This window comes from Pinus tabuliformis, chromosome X, assembly GCF_031772625.1.
Source record: "Pinus tabuliformis cultivar Carrire ecotype Pingquan chromosome X, CPIR1, whole genome shotgun sequence".
In the NCBI taxonomy this organism is placed as follows: domain Eukaryota; kingdom Viridiplantae; phylum Streptophyta; class Pinopsida; order Pinales; family Pinaceae; genus Pinus; species Pinus tabuliformis.
Genome location: NC_142308.1, coordinates 630,200,345 through 630,223,694, shown reverse-complemented (window position 1 = coordinate 630,223,694; position 23,350 = coordinate 630,200,345). Strand labels below are relative to the sequence as shown.

At 39.3% G+C, this 23,350-nt stretch overlaps 1 protein-coding gene across 1 annotated transcript in view; it reads right to left on the bottom strand.

Moving 5' to 3' along the window:
* Positions 1–311: 311 nt before the first annotated feature.
* Positions 312–23,350, bottom strand: part of LOC149141575 (diaminopimelate epimerase family protein) — a 253,730-nt gene continuing 230,691 nt past the window's right edge. The window contains exons 8-10 of the mRNA XM_089448256.1: positions 22,633–22,692; positions 1,214–1,287; positions 312–822 (exon numbers count right to left, since the gene is read on the bottom strand). Of these exons, the coding sequence (XP_089304382.1) occupies positions 706–822; positions 1,214–1,287; positions 22,633–22,692 (251 nt within the window). The 3' untranslated portion in view covers positions 312–705. The remainder of the gene's footprint in view (positions 823–1,213; positions 1,288–22,632; positions 22,693–23,350) is intronic.

Genomic DNA, 23,350 nt, shown 5'->3' with positions numbered 1-23,350 from the left:
CGATGTGACCCTTACGATGCAAGCACACTTGCATTTGCACATAACTTGGAAAGTATGTTCGAGTTCGTATGATTCCAAAAAGTATGGTTTATGACAAAGATGCTAGTAAATTATTAGACAAATTAAAACTGCTACTTTTCCCAGCATTACTTCCATACAATTTTAGAACAATTTATAAAGCTTGTGTCATCTCCATACCGTATCTTCCCAGCATTACTTCCATACAATTTTAGAACAATTTATAAAGCTTGTCATCTCCATACCGTATCTGGACTGTAGACAAATTTGCAGAGTTCGTGCAGCAAAAAATTAAAACCAACACTGCTGAGATCTTGCTCTGTGATCAAAATATTATAAGCATATGGATTGCTTGACAAACGTTGTAACCTACTTGACGTCAGAGTAAATGGAATAAAATTGTTACAGCAATTAATGAAGATTCTCTAAAAATTGTCAAAAGTGATCAAAGAAATGAATCCAACAATATGCCCATCTGTCACAAAAAATGATGGGTTAGGCAAACATTACAACAAAACAAGAACAAAAATAATCTCCCGCAATAGGGTGAGAGTCTACTACTTTAATTACCAAAGCCACAATTGCAAAACAAATGTTATCGAGGACACCAAATGCTTCAGTTACGTCAGTAAAGCTGGTACGATTGCATCAGGATGCAGCAAAATTTGGTAATAGGAGCTCATGGATTTACAAGAATGCACATCCAGAAAATACTTTTTCTGCTGGTCCAGTCATATATACATGATTATCCTTTTCATTCCACTCAATCTCCAATGGACCTCCAGGCAAATCAACCAAGCATTTCTGTTCTCCCATGTACCCCGGCATTATCGTCAGTAAATTTTAGTCAATATAATCCAAAAAGAAAATAGACAATAGCTTCATCTCAATTCGAACAATGAATCCTATGTCACTGAAAACAAGAGATTGGAAATGAAACAGAAAACGAGAAATCAAAATCATGTTTAGGTTTTGCAATTTTTTCCTTTAATCATGTTTAGGTGTTGCATTTTTTTCCTTTAATGGTTATTTCTTTAAAATACCGCCATGGCAAGAGAATGTCCAAGAAACGATGTTTCTATAAAGTTCCTTTTTCTTGACTGCTTGGAAAAACAATACCCTGTCACACCATTTCCGCTAACATATCATAAATCTATACCAAGAATTTATCATGAATGGTTAAGATTTTACACACCCTTTGTGAGCGACCTTCCAAAACTGCCGCAACAACCACAGCACAGGCTCCTGTTCCACAGGCCAATGTCGCTCCTGCACAAGAAAAATCTCATATATCATCCGCGTCATTGTAATACTTCGAAAACTTTAAAATAGAAATGAATACAAATTGTGTGTACTTCTACAGGTTTAACGACAATGTAACTTATCGATCGTTATAAAGTGTATATGTTTTAAAATTAAAAATTTAATTACCCTTTTTGTTTGATTCACTTGAGAACGTTGTGTCCAAAAGGCATCCTTGTCAATGGTGTCTAAATGGGGTGGTTAAAGCAAGGAGTTATTATCGTCAATCAAGTTTGATTCATGTTTGTGATATGCTTGCCCCCTATGGGCTAACTTCCCTCCACAAGAAGCCATTTCATGTGGATGGGGCCAAGTATGATTCCTGGGTGACTTTGAAGAAAGAAATTCCCCAGTCACAACTGCTTAGCAAGAATTGTTTTAGGTGAGCATGTTTCCTCTCGAGGATGAAACAAGCATGCTTGTTACACTATGCATTTTGTGAGCTTTTCTCCGCCTGTGGCATTATAAGTTCAGTTGCTAGCGAATAGGTGAGGTGTACCTGCTCATGCTTTCCTTACCAATAATTGGTACACCAGTTGAACCCAATTAAAAATTTCAGGCCATTAACAACACAATTCACTATTTAAACCTAGAATTGGGCTCCAATAGAAGCCCAATGTATTTGAAGTGCATGCAGGCATGCAATTAATAAAGTGCAGAAGAATAATCAAACATAGACTCACTGAAATCATGGTAGACACATGCTCATTTCATTAATGAATTCACTCACTCAACATGAACAAATTCATCTTCATAACAACAAATAGAGAATTATATTGTAAAAATGAAAAACGAAGATTGAATGTTTATCTTTCAACAAAATATGGTCGAAGACACTGCCTCCATACAAGTGATTTGCCACCCAACCATAGGCATCCAGTGCAGTGCCACCCATAGCTGGGCTATGACTTATGAGGTCACCAGGTCAAGGAAACCAACTAAATGTTACAATTCGCTCAACCAAATTCATTTCTCATGACTCAGTCAATCTGCTCACTGTAAAGTATTTAAGACACCTCATCCAGCCATAAATCAGCCAAGAAACTCTCTTCAATTTCCATATATAACACAAGGGATTCCCTTCTCTGCTAAACAGTCCCTCATGAATCCTTTCCCTATAGTGCGGGGAGAAAGAGTCCAACTGCTGATTGCCTTCCAAAAATACCCTGGAAGAGTAATACTTTGGTTCCAAAACAATCAATGAGCAATGATATCATGTGGGTGATGTTTTCATAATCTACCCAACTTCTATGTGCATTTACAACCATCTATCTTTTTTCCCAGGTCTACCATTTCACTCTTCATAGCACCAGTTTTGCTAATTTTCAAATTTGAAATATGGGGTTACTATGGAGAACATAGCAGGGAGTACAAACCATGTCGGAAAGAATCATAATGAGAGAGTGAATTCGAATGAGATAAGAGACTGGTATGAAGGACGTTCACATTTCCCTAGGATGATTATACTTCCCCTTAAATGTTCCGAAAATCATCTAATTTATTCGAGTAGACTTTTCTGCATCCACCACTTCATGCATTCATGATTTGGGTCAGTGAGTGAACTCCATTAAGGCACAAGATGGAAATGATCTGAGTTCCTAAGCTGATTCTTGGCATACGAGGCTTTCTTTCCCATGGGGCCCCCTTCATCTTCCACTCTTGTGGAGTCATAGCCCCATTGTGCTCCCTGCATTCATTTTGGAATATTTTATATTATATCATGTCCCACAGTCCCAGCATTGCAATGTTACATAGCTTAGCGTTGCACTGTAGTGATTCTACCACATGGTCCAATAAAAAGCATATTTACAGCCCCTATATATACCTAGCCATTCTCTAGTCTGGTCTTGGCGTTGAAATCTACATTAGAAATTTTGACAAGGAATATCTACAACATATACACTGTAGAGTCATTTATTTAAGCTCACTTGGCTCAATACCCATCATTATAACCAAAAATTTATAATTTATACACATTCTGATAAAATATCATCCAAGGGCCAAAACTGGAGTATTATAAATAGTAATAGTATTTATAAAACTGGAGTCTTATAAATAGTAATAGTATTTATAAAACTAGAGTATTATAAATAGTAATAGTATAAAACTGTAGTATTATAAATAGTAATACAAGTTAGTCAAAGCTTGTATGTGTTATGTTAACATGCCACCTCAGCATTTTAAATGAATGGTTGTGCGATAGTAACGTGAGAGATGATGGAATAGACAATGGGAAAGGATTTCAAGGATATTGAATAATTAGGAAGCATCTTAGCATTTAGGACTTCACAGTTTGTCATCATATTAATGTTTTCTTGCTATAACTGTGTGAAGGCTTTCCAAGGCCCAAAATGTTAAGTAAACACTGCATACGTCATCATGGAGGATAGCAAAAATACCTTAGTCAATAAAACTCTCTATATTTCTGACAGAAACCACCTAGAACATAAAAAAAAGCATCGGAAATACCTCTAAAACAATGGCTACTCAAACACACAGATCAAATGATTCCTCCATTTTCTCTACAAAAACATAAAAAACATATAGGCCTGTTTTGTCGTAGTTTTTAAATTGCCATAGATTTCATGAGAGGATCCAGGGAAAATGGGCAAGGGAGGAGAGGAAAGCAACACCTTCCATAACTGAGGGCAAGTTGTAGATCTTCCATGCTCCAAAAAGTACTTCATTTGGTAAACATTTAGAAGCCAGGAAGATTGGATGAAGAGCAGAGGGCTGAACTTCCATGGTTGAGGGGTTGTATATCTTTGATTGGATTTGTTCGAGAGAGCAATGCAATCTTCAAGATCAAAACAATAGAGTCGTAGAAAGGCACTATATCTTCTGTAGTGAAGGAGTCGTATTTGTCATGGTTGTGTATTTCTGTACTTTGAAGTTAAGAAAGAAATCATCTTTCTTGCTAGAGTTTGTTAGTTTTCAAATCCTAGCACCCAGTGTTTAATTCCTAGCAAAAATTTATTGAATAAACACATAGCTAGGTTCCTAACAAAATATTCAATGGAAGCAATTATAATGATCTCAATCACAATGACCCTAAACCCTAGCCTTACTTTTATAACTTTACATTGAGCTAAATCCCTAACCCTAAGGGTGTCTCCTAGTTGTACCTTCTTATCTTTAATAAGCTTTGCAAAGTTGTTCGAGTTCTTTATGAACAACTCAATGCGCCATAACAAAGGGATGAGTAACTTCACTACATATTTCACTAGCTCATAAGCTAGGTCATCGGTTGTAGTCATAATGGGCTTGATGTGTGCTCCTTCATGTATCTTCAATAATCCATAAACCCTCGGTGTAATATTGTAATACAGGTTGACCCATTTCCTTCTCTAACTTTCTTAACTTCTTTTCTCACTTCCATTATTGGATTAGCACCAATTTTTTCGTCACTTTCAATAATAGTAAGGTGTTCTATCATTTTTGGTGTGTAATCACTATGGTTTATTACAACTATGGTCCCACCTTTTTCTTCTCTCAAAATACCTATGTTGTTGTTGTTCCTCAGCTTTTTGAGAGATTTACTTTTGTCCAGATTATTTTTGGGGGTTTCATGCTTCTTAGAGCCATTGCATAGTCCGACCTCACTTCTCCTTTCGCTTCCTCTAACAGCATTCCTATGCTTTTTTCAACGTTGCATACTATATTCTCAATCAGAATACTCTTGATTGCAATCGCAAACCCCAATTATTTTCTTAATGCATTGATTTCACTATTGCCTAGTGCATGGTCAGATAGATTGAATACTTTTATATTTTGATTTTCATCATCATTAGGATTGCAATGCTTGCTTAATAGTCCGTTATGCGGTGACAAGTTGTCAACAGTAGCATGGTTCCTTCTTATTTCACCTAAAACCTCAACCATACCCAAATTTTCAAATACCCAGCTATTCCATCTACTCTGCATACCCTGGCTAACGACAACAAACATCAGAAAAATAAATCACCAGTGTTGGAAATGTAAATAGTGTCGGTCTTCATAATCAAATTGAAATGTACTATTGATGTATTTATTATTTTCCTTTATTACAGTAACTATTGTTGTTATTATTCTAGTCGGAGCACGTTCTTCATGCTTTTAGGGTCAATTGAGTCAAAAGAAAAATTATTATGAGTCATTGAGTCAAAGTTCCATTTGGATTTTTTTGAAAGAAATGAAAAGAAATTTATTTTTGAGTCTAAGTGTCTTCACAAGACCAAGTCGGCCCTCCAGATGGACAAGTCGGCCAGCCCATAAATCATGTCTCTTCATATGGATGAAAAACTATATATTGGCACCTGTGCTCCACATTTTGGCATTAAATTTGGGTTCTTTGTGGAAGAAGAATTCCGTCTCTGTAACACGAATTCTGAAGCATGAAGTAAATGAATCTTCTGTGATTTATCTCTCTATACAATGTGGGCTTTAGTAACAAACAATTTTCTGTAAGATACAAGTTTTGTGTTCCTATATGAATCGAATTATGTGCCAATAAGAAGAAGATAACAAACCGAAGTCGAAGGAAAGAGAGGAAGTCAAAGGAAAGAGAGGGAACAAACTGATTTGTGGCCTAATTTCTGCTCACACATGAGAGTTTTCTAAGGCAGTTTCTGTGGAATTGCAGGCCCAAAATTTCAAGGGTCGAAATTTCAGGAGATGACCATATTTCTGAGATTTGACCAGTGTTGACTTCTGTTGACCAGGATTTGTTGGAGATGGATTGAAGGAGGGCTGACTTGGGTCTTTGTGGAAGTCTTGGTCTTGGTCTTGGGTCTTGGATATCTCACTTTGATATGATTCTGCAAGAAGAGGATTTTTCTCGGGTTTTCCCCCTTGTGGGGTTTTTCCCTAGCCTGGAGCCTAATTTCTTGTGTTCTTTGTCTCTTGTGATCGTCATGTTTTGTATTTTGGTAATTGATTGATGAAGAAGAGAACATAAAATTTAATAAGAAGCCAACAAGCATTCACAAATAATTATCAAGTAAGAGAAATCTATCCTAATCTACATGCATTATGATTTCTCAACACACGAGAATCTCAAAACTAAAAAAACTATTATAATTTTTTCGGGACACCATATGGTGAGGTCAATGTTAACCACATTGAACCATCTCCCCCATATTGGGTTGTTCAACAAAGTCTCGATCAATGTTATTAGAACTAGACCAACATCGGTTGGAATGATCGATCCGGGTATATTCAAGCCCTAATCAATGTGAATGGTGGAATGGAACTGGAAAACGTTTTTTCAGTACTAAACAGCCATTTTTCCACCGAACCAGCCAATTCCATACAATGTGACAAAGGACCTTCCAAATGCAAATTTTAAAAAATGATAATTTATGAGTGGGGCAGCCTAATATTCAACCCTAGAGCCCTTGAAGATGGACCTAACTGGAGGTTCCGAAACATCAACTATAATACCTAAACCTGTGGCTCTTTCTCTATCTATCAATTAATGGTATTGTTAAATACTATAAGTAAAATGATAAAAGTGAAAGACAATACAACTAAGGAACCTTGAAATGCAATTTTCAAAAAAAAGCAATAATTTATGAGTGGGTCAGCCTAACGTTCAACCATACGGCCCTACTAGTGCTATGCAATTAATAATATTGTTAAATTCTATCAGTAAAAGGATGAAATTGAAAAACAATGCAACTAAGTGTTGAATTTTGTAGCTATGGTCAGTGTTCATAATTAATATTTTAGCCCTTGATGTATTTTTAATGATAAATATAAAGCATGTTCTTCATGCTATTGTCAAAAGACAAAATATATGACATGTTCTTCATGTCGGTTTTAAAAAATAAAAGTTGTGAATCTTAAATTTGAATTTAAGATGACCTAGTTAGCCCTCCTACAAGACAAGTCGGCGCAGCTTCTAGGGGCACCAATTCAGACTCTTAAGACACTATTTATACACCATGTCGTCCTCCTTCCCAAGCAAATAACTCAGTTTCTCTGAGGCAAACAAAGCAGACAAAGCTGAGGCAAAGAAGGAGGCCAAAGGCAAAGAAAAAGTCAAATCTGAGGCAAGCAAAGAAGATGTACCTAAGGCAGGTAAAGGACGAAGTTGTGGAGAGTTTCCGGGTTTATCTGAGGACCAGAATCGAGTTTTTCTTGAGAGAAGAAGGCTGGAGTTTAGTCCCTCCAAAGCAAACTAGACCAAATTTGTTGAGCAGCAAACTGACCTGTCTTGTGGGCAGTTTGACCAAATGTGACTAGGGTCCTCAATTTCACTTTATGTTTGACTTAGATGTATCTATGTTGATTTGAATAATTTCTCTAAGTGGCTTTTCCCAAGGTAAAAATCTTGTGTTCTTGTTTGGTTGTCCCTTTATGATCCTACTAGCATTTTGTTTTACTATTGACACCCTCTTTGTAATTGCTTTATGATGAATATGAATGTAAGAAAAGACTAACCTAAGAGAAACCATAAGAAGTAATTATCAATTTAGAGTATGCTTGAAAAATCAATATGGAATTAGATCTATGGTATAAGAGCAACCATGACTGTGACCCTAGATCAGCATGAAAAGTCAACAATGGTTTTAAGAGAGAGAGAAGTTTTGTTGAATCTAAAAGTTGTTGATAGCAAAGCTCTGAAGCAGGTCGAAGCCCTAAATTCTAGACCTTAGACCAAACCTCAAATAGAGCTTCAGTGTGAGCCTTGGGGCCTATTACAGGGGCCAAGAAATCTCAAGAGATCCAAGGAACCTTATACTGTGTCCAAGAATTGTCTTAGATAACGAAAAGTCATTCATCTTGGTTACGATCCTGAATTAGACCATTGGGATATACCTTGTTTAACAAAGAATCCATGAAGCATGTAAGATATCTTGTACTAATGCGACCATGAGTATAATGGAAATTGAAGCCTCAGACATGACCTCAGTCCATCTTTCATCTCTGAAAGACGAAGATGCTTCATCAAAAATTGTTGATGATCTTTGCAAAAGGAAGTTTGTCTACATTGAGATTCACTATTTACTTACCTCAAAGCAAAGTCTATGGTTTGATCAAATCTATTAGAAGGAACCACAGAATTCTAACTAGAAGAATGAGTTATATTTTGTGCAAATTTGACTTACTGTGGAAGGACGAAAGGCCTCGGATAAAGTTTTGTCGAACCCTAGAAGGAGTCTGAAATATGTCACTTGTGCTTAAAGTCCACCAAAAATTTATTGGTGAAGGGACTATGTATTTTGAACTCAGAAAGAAGCCTCTCTCATAGTTGATGAAATCGAAGTGTTTCATCAAGTCATATCGTTTGGTTCCTAGCTTGAAAAGGTCTTCATGCAATGTTGGATGCTGCCTTGGAATGTGAGGTATGTATCGTCATCTTTTCATTCAAAGTTTTCCTTGACAACATTCTTAAACTTCAATAGTTTTGTCAATGAAGGCAAAGTAGAGGTCTAGTTGGAAAGTTTTTTTTGAAATCTAGTTTGATAGAGAAAGGTTTGATCTTAGTATTCCCTGCATTGAAATTTTGTGACTATGGTTGATCTTCATAATGTATATTTCCATCATTATGTATTTATTGTAAGCATGTTCTTCATGCTCATTATTTTATCGAAAGAAAATATGAAAGACATGTTCTTCATGACCTTTGCAAAAGAAGAATATTGAATTTTGTTTTGGCACCACAAGTTATCCAAGTCGGCCCTCTACTCTTCAAGTCGGCTCAACTATTCAAGGCACCCATTCGGCCTATGGATCTCTATATATTAGAGTCACTCATCCTCCTCTCAATCACAATTCAATCTAAGCATCAAGCAATATCTTCTAGCCATACAAACCAAGTCAAGGAGCAGAATGAATATAAATGGGAAGTCAAATCTCTGGGAAAGGGTTGAGTTTCGCTGTGGTTTATCTATGTGTAAGAAGATCGAACTTCTATGGTTTATCTAATGTATATTTTCATCATTATGTATTTATTGTAAGCATGTTCTTCATGCTCATTATTTTATCAAAAGAAAATATGAATGTTCTTCATGACCTTTGCAAAAGAAGAATATTGAATTTTGTTTTGGCACCACAAGCTATCCAAGTCGGCCCTCTACTCTTCAAGTCGGCTCAACTATTCAAGGCACCCATTCGGCCTATGGATCTCTATATATTAGAGTCACTCATCCTCCTCCCAATCACAATTCGATCTGAGCATCAAGCAATATCTTCTAGCCATACAAAGCAAGTCGAGGAGCAGAATGAATATAAATGGAAAGTCAAATCTCTTGGAAAGGGTTGAGTTTCTCTGTGGTTTATCTATGTGTAAGAAGATCAAACTTCTATGGTTTATCTTTGTGCAAGAAGGCAGCGACTATGTGCTTAATCTCTGTGGAAAGCGGTCGATGTTTCTGTGACTCATCATTGAGGAAAGGGGCAGAGATTTTGTGGTTTATCTCTATGGTAATATGCCAAAGTTTTGTGGCATTCACTCTGTGGAAAAGAGGACCAAATTCTCTCTGTTGCAGGCGTATTAAGGACGGTTGACTTGGACTCTTGGTGGATGTCTCTATTGGTTATTTTGCCCATAGTCTTGACTTTGATGTCTGTCTTGTTGAATTGATTCTATAAGGAAAGGATTGTTGGGTTTTCCCAAAGTAAACTCTTGTGTTATTGCATGGCTATCTCTTTATGATCTTTATGGCATTTTATTTTTACTATTGAGCACCTATGTGTAGTTGCTTTATGATGGAAAAATATCACTTGAAAAGGATTAAACTAATAAATATCATAAGAAGTAATTATTAGCTTAGAGGATGCCCTAAAAGTCAACACCCTAAAGGATGAAAAGACATTGTGAAATTCTTAGATCAAGGACTTTATATACCCTACTAATTTGCAGCATGTAAGTCACCTTCGTATTGGAAGATGTGAGTACCAATGAATCAGATGTGTTTAGTTGATGATATGGCCATTGGAATGATCATTGGATTGTAACTAAGATCGAATTTGATGCCCTACAACAGTGACGAAGGAATTAGCTATGAATGGTTAACAACCATCATATCAGCGTCCAATTTGATGGTTAACCTTGTTTCCTAGTCCTTTGAGATCTCCTTTATTGGTTACTAGCTTTAGGGGTGGCACTACATTGGAAACCCCGATTTTAGTTGTGTGATCCCATTTCCCGACACCATACACATCACTCCCTTCCGCTCATTATAAGCTCATTCACCATATTTCCCATCTGGGTCCACATCTGTCCATTAGGTCCACAAGGAGTTAGCCTCCCTTTCCCCTTGCCCATACTTTGGGTCGGGCTTGGAATGATACCCTAAAGCTTGATGCAACTAAAAGAAAAGAAAAAGCATAATTTGGCCACTCTCAACATGAAATGTACCATAAGATGCAAAAGATAGTTGGGACATACAAATTTAGCATGTGGACAAAAGCCAAACATAAGCTCTACCCCTATCATCATGGCAATCACCCTGGTTCCTAGGGCCCCTCATATTGGCCCTTTCATCATTAAGGAACCCATGATTGTCCCAACCCCTGGTGGGCAATGAACTGCCCCACCTTAAGGGAGTATTCACTGTTGATTTTTGTGTAGCTTGGGAGGTACTCTAAGCCCTAGTGTTCGAGGTTTGGAGGGAAAAGTGCCACAAGTATGCTTGAGGGCTTGCAACCCAAGCATGGGGTTTTGCACCAATCGGGATTTTGGGCCAAAACCATGAAGTTAAGCATGATAAATTTTGAGGTGATAGACCTTGGCGTGTGTTGATTTTGGTAGCATCGGATGTGCTCTAGCCTTGAAATTTGGAGGAGAGGCTAAGGCACATGAGATCTCCAAGACCCAGAAATCGTTTTGAGAAATTCCACCCAGATGAGGAGTTATTAAAATAATTAATATTTTTAATGGGTTCCTAAGTCTAAACTTAGGAAAATAAAAATATTAATGGGTATTAATAAAGATAAGGGTGAGAAGCTTTTAAGAGACAAGGATCAAGTCTATTTTAATCTTAGCCGTTGATTAGAGACTTAATCTTGATCATTGATTCATCAATAGGAAAAGTATAAGAGAAGACTTGAGGATCATTTGGAGACACACCAGTAGATACTCTGTATCTCAAGGAAATTCGATTCTCAAGGAAGAGGAGATCGATTTCAAAGGGAGTTGCAGGGTGGAGGAAGAGGAGGGCTTCAGCAGCAGGCAGTGACCAAGGAGGAGGTGATGCAGGGACAGTGGAAAACAACACAGAAATAGAGATGCGGTCCAGAGGAGAGACACAAAGCCTACGCAGGCTGACGCAAAGGTATGCAGAGCCACGCTGGGTCAATCAGAGTGACACAGGGGTGATGCAGAAGTGGGAGCAAGGTCTCCAAAGTGTCAGATGGTTTCAGAGGGAAAGTCTTAGGTGTTTTCTTTCAGTTTCTCTGTAAAATCATTCCTTGTAAAAGCAATTGCTGCTGAAGATTAATAAATCCCTCATCTGTTGCATTGATTTTCCCACATTGTGTTTTCCCGGGGACAATTGTCCAAAAATAACTGTGTTGATTGATTCTTGTGCATGTATTTTTCTCAGGGTAGTTGTGTGATAACTGCAGTAGAATTTATTTTAATATTTGCTGAAGGAATTTCATAAATAACTTATTGTGAACAATAAGCAGGTGAAATAATTTAGTTGTTGCATTGATAGAATTTCAGTTTAGAAATTTTCACATGGTATCATAGCAGAGATCCGAAAACAGGAAAGCAAAATCGATTATGGGTCAAGAGCATGATGCAAAGGCATCCACTCAAGGGGACTTGCGCAGATTTCTAGAAGAATGCATGAGGGACGATTATTCTATGTTAGCTTCCAGATTAGAAGAAGAAGTCGCTTGCCTCGCAAGCTCTGCCTCCTCGGAGGTTTGGTATATAGACAGTGGAGCTTCCTGGCATTTGACAGGAATCCGAGAATGTTTTTTAGATTATCAAGAAGAAAGAATGAATTTTCATATCACCATGGGGAATAAGGAAAAGTGTACTCCAGTAGGAAGAGGTACTATAGTTTTTCAAACCGAAGCAGGAGAGCGACTTCGGGCAACCAATGCGCTGCATGTGCCGAGATTGGGGATGAACTTACTTTTCGTGTCTCAACATCAAAACAAGGGTTATAACGTTTTCTTCATTAAGGAGAGAGCATATGTCAAACACCCAAGTTGGAAAAAGAAGGCTCAGATTGGAATCAGAAGTAACAGGTTGTACAGGTTATAGCTAGAATCACCAATGGCACTGATAGGCAATAATGGAGACAAAGATTTGAATGAGCTATAGCACAGGAAGATGGAACACTTACACCATGGGGCTCTGAGAATTCTCAAGAAAACAGTATCAGGAGTTCCAAAACTAAGTACTGAACGGGATGATGTATGCAGAGGGTGCGCTCTGGGCAAGTATGCCAAAGCTACATTTTCCAGAAGTAACAACAGGGCGAAGAGTGTGCTAGGATTGATACACTCAAACATCAACGGACCAATGTCCACAAAAGCTCTTAGTGGTGTCGAATACTTCGTCACCTTCATCGATGACCATTCCAGGAAGACTTGGATCTACTTTCTGAAAACGAAGGATGAGGTTTTCGGTCGATTCAAAGAGTTCAAGGCTCTAGTGGAGCATCTGACAGGAAAGAAGATAAAAATGTTGTGCTCAGACAATGGTGGAGAGTATGTTGACAAGGACTTCACTAATTTTTGCACTAAGGAAGGCATCAGAAGAGAGTGGGCAGCTCCCTACAATCAGGAGCAGAATGGAGTAGCAGAAAGGAAGAACAGGACTCCTCACAAGGCATTGGGCAAAATCACTCCGGAGAAGGTCTTCACTGGGAAGACACCTAAAGTCAGTGATTTCAGGATATTTAGGAGTTTAGGGTATTGTTGTATACCTTAAGAGAAGAGAAAGAAATTAGATCAAACTGCTGAGAAAGGATATCTTGTGGGATATAGCGAGAATGCTAAGGCATACAGAGTCTATCTAGAAAGGATATCTTGTGGGATATAGCGAGAATGCTAAGGCATACAGAGTCTATCTTCCAGCGAGTAGGAAGGTAATAGTTCGGCGGGATGTAAAGTTCATGGAGGACAGAGCTTTCAGGAAATCCCGAGAAATGCCTTCCGAGGAGCAGTCAAAAGATGAGTCGTTGGTCAGACCACTTCAACTAGTGGAAACTAGTACCAGAAATTCTCCTGAAGACAAAGCTTCAGAACAAGAGGAATCTCAGGAAGAAGAAGAGTTGATAGATGTGCCTACTACCAGTGGAAGAATGAGTCGAGAACTCCGACAGATTCTACGGGATTTAGAAGACTTCATTGGTACACTCAGGAATAGTAAAAGGGAGAGAAGACAGCCAGATAGATACCAGGCATTAGTAGCTCAGGTTGGAGAACCTTCTAGTTTTCAAGAGGCCATTCAGCATCAAGTATGGGTGGATGATATGGTAGAGGAATACAGCTCTATGATGGTCAATGATGTCTGGGAAGTGGTACATAGGCCTCAGGACAGATCAGTGGTAGGTTCAAGATGGATCTACAAGGTCAAATATGTTGCAGAGGACAGTGTGGAGAAATACAAAGCCAGGTTCGTGGCTAAGGGGTATGCTCAAAAGGAAGCGATAGACTACGAAGAAACCTTCGCCCCAGTAGCCAGGTATACTTATATTAGAACCGTGATATATCTTGCAGCGCAGTTGGAGTGGGAGATTCATCAAATGGATGTCAAGACGGAATTCTTGAACAAGGTAATAGAAGAGGAAGTATACATTGAACAACCATGTTTTGAGACACATGAGAAGAAATCTCATGTATGCAGATTAAAGAAAGCCTTGTATGGCCTGAAACAAGCACCTAGAGCATGGTACGATCGAATGGTTCGTCAAGAGTGACGCAGACCCTAATCTCTACTATCTGGTTGTAGAGAATGAGCCTCTAATCCTAGTGTTATATGTGATTGATCTCTTCCTGACAAGATCATCCAGGCTCATCAAAGACTGCAAGAAGAACCTAGCTACAGAATTCGACATGACAAAATTGGGACAGATGCATTATTTCTTGGGGTTGGAAGTTTCGTAGCAGAAGGGTGAAATCTTCTTGGGACAAGGGAGATACGTTATAGAAATCTTGAAGAGATTCAAGATGCAGGGTTGTAGACCTATGGCTACTCCAATGATCACCAACTGGAAGAAGATTGATGCATCAGAAGATAAAGACATTGATCCCACCTTGTACAGGTAGCTTATAGGGTCCCTGATGTATCTGGTCAATACCAGGCCAGACATTTGTTACGCTATCAACACCCTCAGTGAGTTCATGGTAGAACCTAAGAGGGCGCACTGGGCAGCAGCCAAACATGTTCTCAGGTATATACAAGGAACAGTCAAGCACGGACTATTGTACACAAGAGGCAATCACATCAGGCTGAATGGGTTCACTGACGTAGATTAGGCTAGAAATTCAGTGAATCAGAAAAGTACAACTGGGTATTATTTCAACATTGGATCAGGGATGACCTCCTGGTGCAGTGGGAAACATAAATCCATGGCCCTGAGCTCAACTGAAGCAGAATATATGGCAGCTAGCACAGCTTCGTGCAAAGCCATATGGCTTAAGAAATTGCTTAAATCTATTCAGAAGAAGGATGGAAGTGACCAAGATCATGTGTGATAATCAAAGTTGCATCAAGCTCTCTGAGAATCCAATATTTCATGATCGGTCGAAGCACATTGATATTAGGTGTCACTTTGCCAGACACTGTGTCCAACGAGGAGCAGTACAATTGAGGTACACTCCTACAGGAGAACAGGTGGCAGACATCCTCACCAAGGCTCTAGGAAGAATAAAGTTTGTTTATTTCAGGGAGAAGATGGGGATGGTAAAGAATCCATTTCAGTAGCAGAAATGGATAAGTGACAGGAGTTGCAGTGCAACAATTAGCAGTGATAGTGCTATGGGTAGCATGATGCAGCATGTTGAGAGGGAGTTGCAGTACAGATGTAGCAGTGGCAGTGGTAGTGTCATGGGTAGCAGTACAGAAAGCAGTAGTGCAGTGGATGTGGGGCAACAGGCCTAGCATCAACACAGGTACCGATGCAAAGGATCAGTGTGATGATTCAGTGATGAAGCATTACTAGAGCACATTCCTCGCTAAGAGAGAGTGTTGATTTTTGGTAGCATCGGATGTGCTCTAGCCTTGAAATTTGAAGGAGAGGCTAAGGCACATGAGATCTCCAAGACTCAAAAATCGTTTTGAGAAATTCCACCCAGATGAGGAGTTATTAAAATAATTAATATTTTTAATGGGTTCCTAAGTCTAAACTTAGGAAAATAAAAATATTAATGTGTATTAATAAAGATAAGGGTGAGAAGCTTCTAAGAGATGAGGATCAAGTCTGTTTTAATTTTAGTCATTGATTGGAGACTTAATCTCGGTCGTTGATTTATCAACGGGAAAAGTATAAGAGAAGACTTGAGGATCATTTGGAGACACACCAACAGATACTTAGTATCTCAAGGAAATTCAATTCTCAAGGAAGAGGAGATCGATTTCAGAGGGAGTTGCAGGGTGGAGGAAGAGGAGGGCTTTAGCAGCAGGCAATGACCGAGGAGGAGGTGACGCAGGGTCAGTGGAAGACAGTGCAGAAAGAGAAACGCAGTCCAGAGAAGAGACACAAAGCCTACGCAGGCTGACGCAGAGGGACACATAGCCATGTTGGATCAATCAGAGTGATGCAGGGGTGACACAAAAGTGGGAGCAGGGTCTCTAAATTGTCAAATGGTCTGAGGGAAAGTCTCATGTGTTTTCTTTCAGTTTCTCTATAAAATCATTCCTTGCAAAAGCAATTGTTGTTGAAGATTAATAAATCTCTCATCTGTTGCACTGGTTTTCTCACATTGGGTTTTTCCGAGGACAATTGTCCAAAAATAACTATGTTGATTGATTCTTGTGCATGTATTTTTCTCTAGGTAGTTGTGTGATAACTGCAGTAGAATTTATTTTAATATTTGCCAAGGAATTTCGTAAATAACTTATTGTGAATAATAAGTAGGTGAAATAAATCAGTTATTGCGGTGACAAATAAAAAATTTCACAGCATGTCGATTCCAACGCTTCGAAAATCACCCAAATCGGAGCTCTAGAACTTGAGATATGAATTTTTGAAGTTGACAATTAATTATGGACAGTCAAGTCATATAGGCTTTAGTACAAGAGACATGCCTCTTCAAGGAATTCATTGGAGCCCTTGGATTTGGTATAAATACAGGGTGAGGGAGTATTAATTTGATCATCCATTTTTGGGCAACACACTAAAGGAAGAGAGCTCGTTGGAGGAGGAATATCCCTGTGGAAGCTGCAGCAAGAGAAGGCTAGGGCAGCAAAGAGTTAGTGACTATTTTTTGGGCTAAAAAAAAGGACCGAGCTGCAAGAAGGAGGTCAAGCAGCCTTGTTGTGAAGACAGAGTTGGGTGACCTCAAATGCAGGTCTATTTGGGCACAAATTCAAGGACAGGAACCTCTGTTTGGGCAGGTCGTGGGTACAGGGACTCACCTATGATATGTCGCAGGCCCTAATCCCATAGAATAGCCCTTGCGTGGACTGTTTCAGGCTAAAGTGTGCCCCTATTTATGCAGGCAGAGGGTTATTATGAAGGTATGTCGCAGTCCTTGAGGGTTGTTTGAGCACTGTTGTGTGAGGTGTCAAGGGTTGTTGCAGTATGAACAATTGCCCTAACTAGAACAGTCAAAGGCAACGAATTTCAAATAGACTTGGAGCAACTTAATGTGTGTTGAATCCTAGTTTAGGATCATTTTTGGATCAGTCTACATTGCAGTTTGTTGGGAGCCATTTATTGGAGTTGTCTTGGGCATGAAGGAACTCCAACTAGGAGCAAATCCCGCTATGGAGTGATGTAGGTGTCTTAGTGTGGACAGAGTTGTTGCAGCCCCAAGGAGGTAGGGTTGACATGGCATGTTAGAAGCCCTAACCAATGGGCAGTTTCACAGTGAAGTTTGGAGCCTAGATTTGTGCAATAGCTCCTCTATTGCAAAGCAAAGGGCAGATATGGAGAACTATATTGGCAGCCGTGTGTAAGGGTCTCCTAGGTGTGAGGATGCCCTAACTAGGTGCAAATGCTACAGCGTGGACTTGGTCACTCGTGGACTATTGGATGGCAGCGTGAGAGTGGTCCAAGTGTGAACATGGATTGGGTACTTATGGTCTGCGGGAGGACAGTGCGATAGTGTCCAAGTTGGAGCCCGGTGTGCAACACCTTGATGGACAAAGGTAGTTGCTAGAGTGGTAGTTGTTGAGCTCAAGGGAAGATATGGAGAATTATGTTGGCAGTCGTGTGTAAGGGTCTCCTAGGTGTGAGGATGCCCTAACTAGGTGCAAATGCTACAGCGTGGACTTGGTCACTTGTGCACTGTTGGAGGGCAGCGTGAGAGTGGACCAAGTGTGAACGTGGATTAGGCACTTATGGTCTGCTGGAGGATAGCGTGATAGTGTCCAAGTTGGAGCCCGGTGTGCAACACCTTGATGGACAAAGGTAGTTGCTAGAGTGGCAGTTGTTGAGCTCAAGGGTTGACGAACCAGAGGAGCAGTTGTGGAGCCTGAGACTTGTGTGTGGAGAAGGACTTCTACAACAGATGATGGGCAGTCCTCCTAGCCCATGTTCATTGTGGGAGATGGACATCTTGCAGTGATAGGTGGCAGCCCTCCATGCCCTATGTTGGTCTTCATTGGAGTAGCGCAGGAAGACCATAGTGGGCTGAAGTCCCTGAGTAGCTGAGGAGCAGCAGTGGGCAGTTGAGAGTTGTTCACAAGTGGAGCTGTGAACAACTCGACAGGAGTCTCGATGTGTTGATGCATTGATGAAAGGACGATCAACTAGTGAGCAGATTAGATAGCTGAGATTCAGTGGCCATATGGACTTGGAGCCTTGATAGAGGCAGGAGCTACAGATCAGGAGCTGAAGGACCATGCAGGTACAAGGTACGACCGAGGGGAGCTAAGAGAGTCGACTTCATCAGCCAGATGGTCAAAGTATTTTGTTGAGGGCAGATTGGTTCTCAATGTATTGGCACCAAGACCCAGTTTGTATTCTTGTACTAGTGGATGTATGAGGGCCATTATCCCTGGTACGGGAGCCTTAGACTATTGTACTATATGTTGTTTAATATAACAAAGTTGGGTTGGAAAATGTAAAAAGTTGTTTGTATTCTATGCATGTTTGCTTTACTGTTGTTTATATTCTGCTGTGCAAAGTAGTATCGTTGAGATTCTTGGTTTGGTAGCGTCAGAGATTTTAAGATTCTATCCTAGACACAAGATCATGGAAAATCAACATTCACTGTTATATCTTACATATCATGCTCTAATCCCTTAGAGCCCCGAGCAATTACGAAAGAAAAATCTATAAAAGGCAAAAGGCATATGAAGAAGGATGGAAAAACAATGGTCGGGGTAACTCATGTACCACGCTTGCTCTCCCCTACATTCATATACCCAGGTGTGCGGTTGCCTTATCTTAACTACCCTTGTACTGTGGCATGTGGCTTGGAGCCTTCCCCCTTATGTCCTAGTCCATTCCACCATTATTTCACATACCACCTGCCATTTGATGGATATACCATGGACATGTCACCCCCTTTAGAGGTTGAACCCACCTAATAGGGTCCTTGGTTAACCTTCTTCTCGAACTTGGAGACACTTGTACATTCTAAAACCCATTGTGGAAGGGCATGCTAATATGAAGTGTCCACTTGGTTCCATGATTTGTAAGCTCATTTACTCAATTGCACTAATGTTTGGTTGTACTGGAAGGTGAGGGGACGCATTGGATCTTATACAAGATTGCAGGTGGGTCTTCATTTGGGGTTTGGTCTCCCTATACGGGGTCCAAGCCCTCCAAAGGGTCATATTGGCATTTGTAGGGTGAACATTGAGAGCCACGGGTCTCCACCATAGTAGAGAGCAGATTTCCACTTCATGGGATCCTTCAGTTCCACTTATTGCTTGCTCATGTTCCACCTATTGGACAATGATGATGCACCTGAACCACCTTGCCCAGCCAGCTTCACTCTTGCACCACACACTTGGCAATTGATCCAGAGCCCAGATGAGTATGTGTCTCCCATGGGAGAAAATGGGAGGGCTTGCAACATTCTTCCAGCCCTTACAGATGGGATGTAGGCTAGTTCGATCCCTTTGGAGAACCATCAAGATGTTTTGTGCCCCCATAGCCACTTGGGGGCACCACAAGTCATTTGCTTGGATATCAAGGAGCCACCCCCTTTATCACTATGTTTGGAGCTCATTCATTCATCTTGGCACACATGGGACTCCACTAGGCCTCCTCAATGGCCCTTCGACCTATTGTATCTATTATTTTTCCCTCTTGGGAGGCTTATTTTTGTATTAAGGAGCTAGCTTGGTGGGCTTGTCACCAAAGGATGTTAATTTTCCACATTATTTTATTAGTTGGGGCATTATTAGGCCTTATTAGGCAAATCGAACCCCACAGGGAGGATATACATTTATGTAATGATCCTTTCATTTGATCATCACTAGGTTTTGGACTTTTATCTCTTCTTGAAAATTTCGCTAGCCTTATTGATGGGCGAATTGGAATCTTGATGCATTTCGATGTTTGGAAAAGCTTGTTTTAAATCTTGTTGCTTTGATTTTTGTCTATTGATGATTGGAAGATTTTCGCTATACTTGTAAGTGTATTTCTCATGGTCTATTTCTTACTTTGTCACTTGTATAATGTATGAAGGAATTTTGCTCATGAAGTTGGTAAAGTTGCATTAACGAAATGTGAATTTGTTGATCTTGTCTTTGTGAGGGCTTTTTCATATGTTTATTGCAAAGTATAGTGAATAAATATCCCAGGGGTATATGATTGTTCATAATCACCTTGATAAGTCATCAATTGCAGCATCAAAGAAGTATAATTTTTCCTAGTAACCTAGTTGTTGCCTCTGGGACCATGCGACGCTGTCGGGAAACTCCTTGATTGGGTATAAGCATCTCTAAAAATTCAATCATATTGACTCCATTCTCCAAACAAGCTAGGCACTAGTCTAGTCCTAGGTGATCACCAAAACGAACATCTCTCTCACCTATTATTCTCTTTCTAAGCCCTAACCCTAGTAGGCTTCCTAGGGCATCACATAAAATCCATTGTAGCCATCAAAAATTGATGAAACTTCGTCAAGAACTGTGTTGGTGTGTCCTTGACAGGTCCTCCAATTTTCAAGCCATTCCGACGAAGGAATCTCAAGTTATCCCAAGCCCTAGCTCATGAATCGTTTCTCCCTAGGCTTCCTTCGGTTAGTGGCTTCATTAAGCATCATTGCATTGAAAATCCAAGTCAAATCTTATATCTTTGATCCTTTTCTCCTCCCTCACTTGGTCGAGTCCATTTGTTTGAAGTTCCACCCCAAACCCTTGACCTCATTTGGGTCCACTAGGGCTTCTTTGTGGTCCCACAACCTTTTCACTCCAATTTCACAAGGATTGCTTAGAAACCCTAATCTCCAAGGATTCTTAGGTTTAGGGCACTTTTTAACAAGAGATACTCCTCAACCCTAGGTCTAGGTCTCCTTCTAGCCCTTCTTGGAGAGCCATTCATCTTGCTTCTAAAACAAGCAATCGCTATCATTAGAGTCTCTCCCTTGAATAGGCTCTTGGAATCACTACTTTTACACCATTGATATATTTTTCCTAGTGATTTCCATAATATTGGGACTCCTCCCATCGATGAAAGTTTGTAAAGAGCAGGGAGCTTTAGCTGAGGTGACAGTGGACTATTGTTCCATTGATGCCACTTGACCTAGTAGTTGCTCTATAGGAACCCCTCCAAGGACCCCTGCTAGTTTGAGCGATAACACAGTGTATGTTAACTACTACTTGAAATTTAATGTCTACGGTTAAAATTCCTAAAACATGTCCAAAAGGAAAGATTAATATTCTCAGAAATGGTGAGATATGTTTACTCTCACTTCATATTTTCTACAAGGTGTGACTCTAAGCAAGCTAGAGTTAAACTTTGGTATCTCAAGAGTAGCTACATAAATAAAGTGTAAAGAAAATTTCCCTGAAAATATTAGAACTGAGTATCGTACAAAAGGTACTTCTGGAGGATATAATAAAAGAACCACTACTTGCTTGCTTTTAATAAAAGTTTAAAAAGAATAGGCTAAACAAAAAAATCACACCCTTGACTGCACAAAATAATGTGTTCAGAAAAAGAAGGTGTTTATTCGTTGAAATAAAAAAGAAAACTTATTTAACCCTTTACAATAGATTCTTCAAGGAGTTGAATCAACCCTTGCAGAGGGAAAATGTCATGCTCGCATATCACCTTATGTCGTAGTAAGCATGAAGAAACTGGTTGATCAGTAAAATAATCTCAACAATACACATATTATTAAAACAACAGTGCTCAGGATTCTTCATGCTACTTGTGTGAAGACAAGAATGGAACACTAACCAAAAAAAGTAAACTTAATTACCATGCTTGTTAAGTTACTATCTTGAAAAGCCAACCAATATCCCTGGGAAGACTCACTAAAAGAAAACAACTGCAATATGTTATTTGACATTGCTATGACATACCTTAAGTTCCAGAATAAGTATGGTAAGGAGTTATGGTAGACCGAGTGCAAGGTGGAACCACATTCAGAATTTGATTGAATGAGATACAACCAAGTACCTTGCCGGGAAAAAAAGTGCAGAGGAAGGCCTTTGTAAAATCAATAGTTCATTCCTTCTGACCTCTATTTGTTGGAAAATTTCTTGTTCTCCATGTTGGTACCGTATAACCTTCACACTATTCAACTTGATCCCTTAGATACATACAAAGATTGGCTACAGTCTTGGTGCCTGATCTGTGTTTTATTGGTCAGATCCTAAGTGAAAAATAGTTGAATCAGGAGGACCTTGGTCGATGTATTGATTCATCAATATTTTAAGTAATTTATCATTATATTAATAAGTATTATGAAATAACTATGTACAAGTAATTTTGTTGCCGTGAATTTTTCAAGAAACACATTTGCAGGCTGTAATGCTGTGTGACAATAAAAACAACACAGCTATTAATCCCAATGGACATGTATTTTGTATAGCAGCATCCCACTACATGTTCTGAATTAGGAATTATTGCAAACATTTACATGAAATAAACTACAACCAAATATAGGGAATAGAAAAGCTATCAACTAAAATTTACAAGCAAATTACGATAAACACACGACTAAACTTTAATTACCATATTGATGGAAATATTATGGAAAATTCAAACAATATAGGAAGGGAAAACTCACCAGCACCACGCTCCCAAACCCGCATTCGCAGATGCGTAGAAGAGATAATTTGCACAAACTCTGCAAATACCCAAAATCCAAAGTACAGTAAAATAAATACTTTCAGCAATTTCAATAATATGCTCAAATACAACATACTCAAAATATTGGCACTGACATAAAACTAAGAAAAAGAGTGCAGTGGATGCTTAACTCAAGAGAAGAAAAGCACAATTAGTAACAAAGACAACGTAACATCACATAACTCTCAACTTCACAACAAATGAAACACTGAAACCTTCTGAAATTAAAATATAATCAATCAGCAAGAACATTTTGTGTAACCCTATCAATCCCTACTCTCCAATACCGAGAAAACAAGACCACTTGACAAAAGCATGCCTGAAATAATCCCAGAGCATACCACATACCCACACTGTAGAAATTTTGACTTAGACCCAACCCAGTTTCAAGTTTAGTGAATTCTCGTCATGTTTAATGCCCAATCCACATGTTTGTTTGCTGCTGTAATAAACATGAATATTTCAAAAATTGAAACACATGAATCTAGCCTACTTTTTGGCTTCTGCTGGAAAAATGCAAGCAACCCACAAAATTTTTACAAGGCACTTTTGGTCAATAATCCCTGGAAAAATCACGAAGCGAAAACCAGTGAGAGAAAGAATTTATTATTTCTTTCAGAGAAATTTACAGCACTGATGAGTGATGACAGTAATAA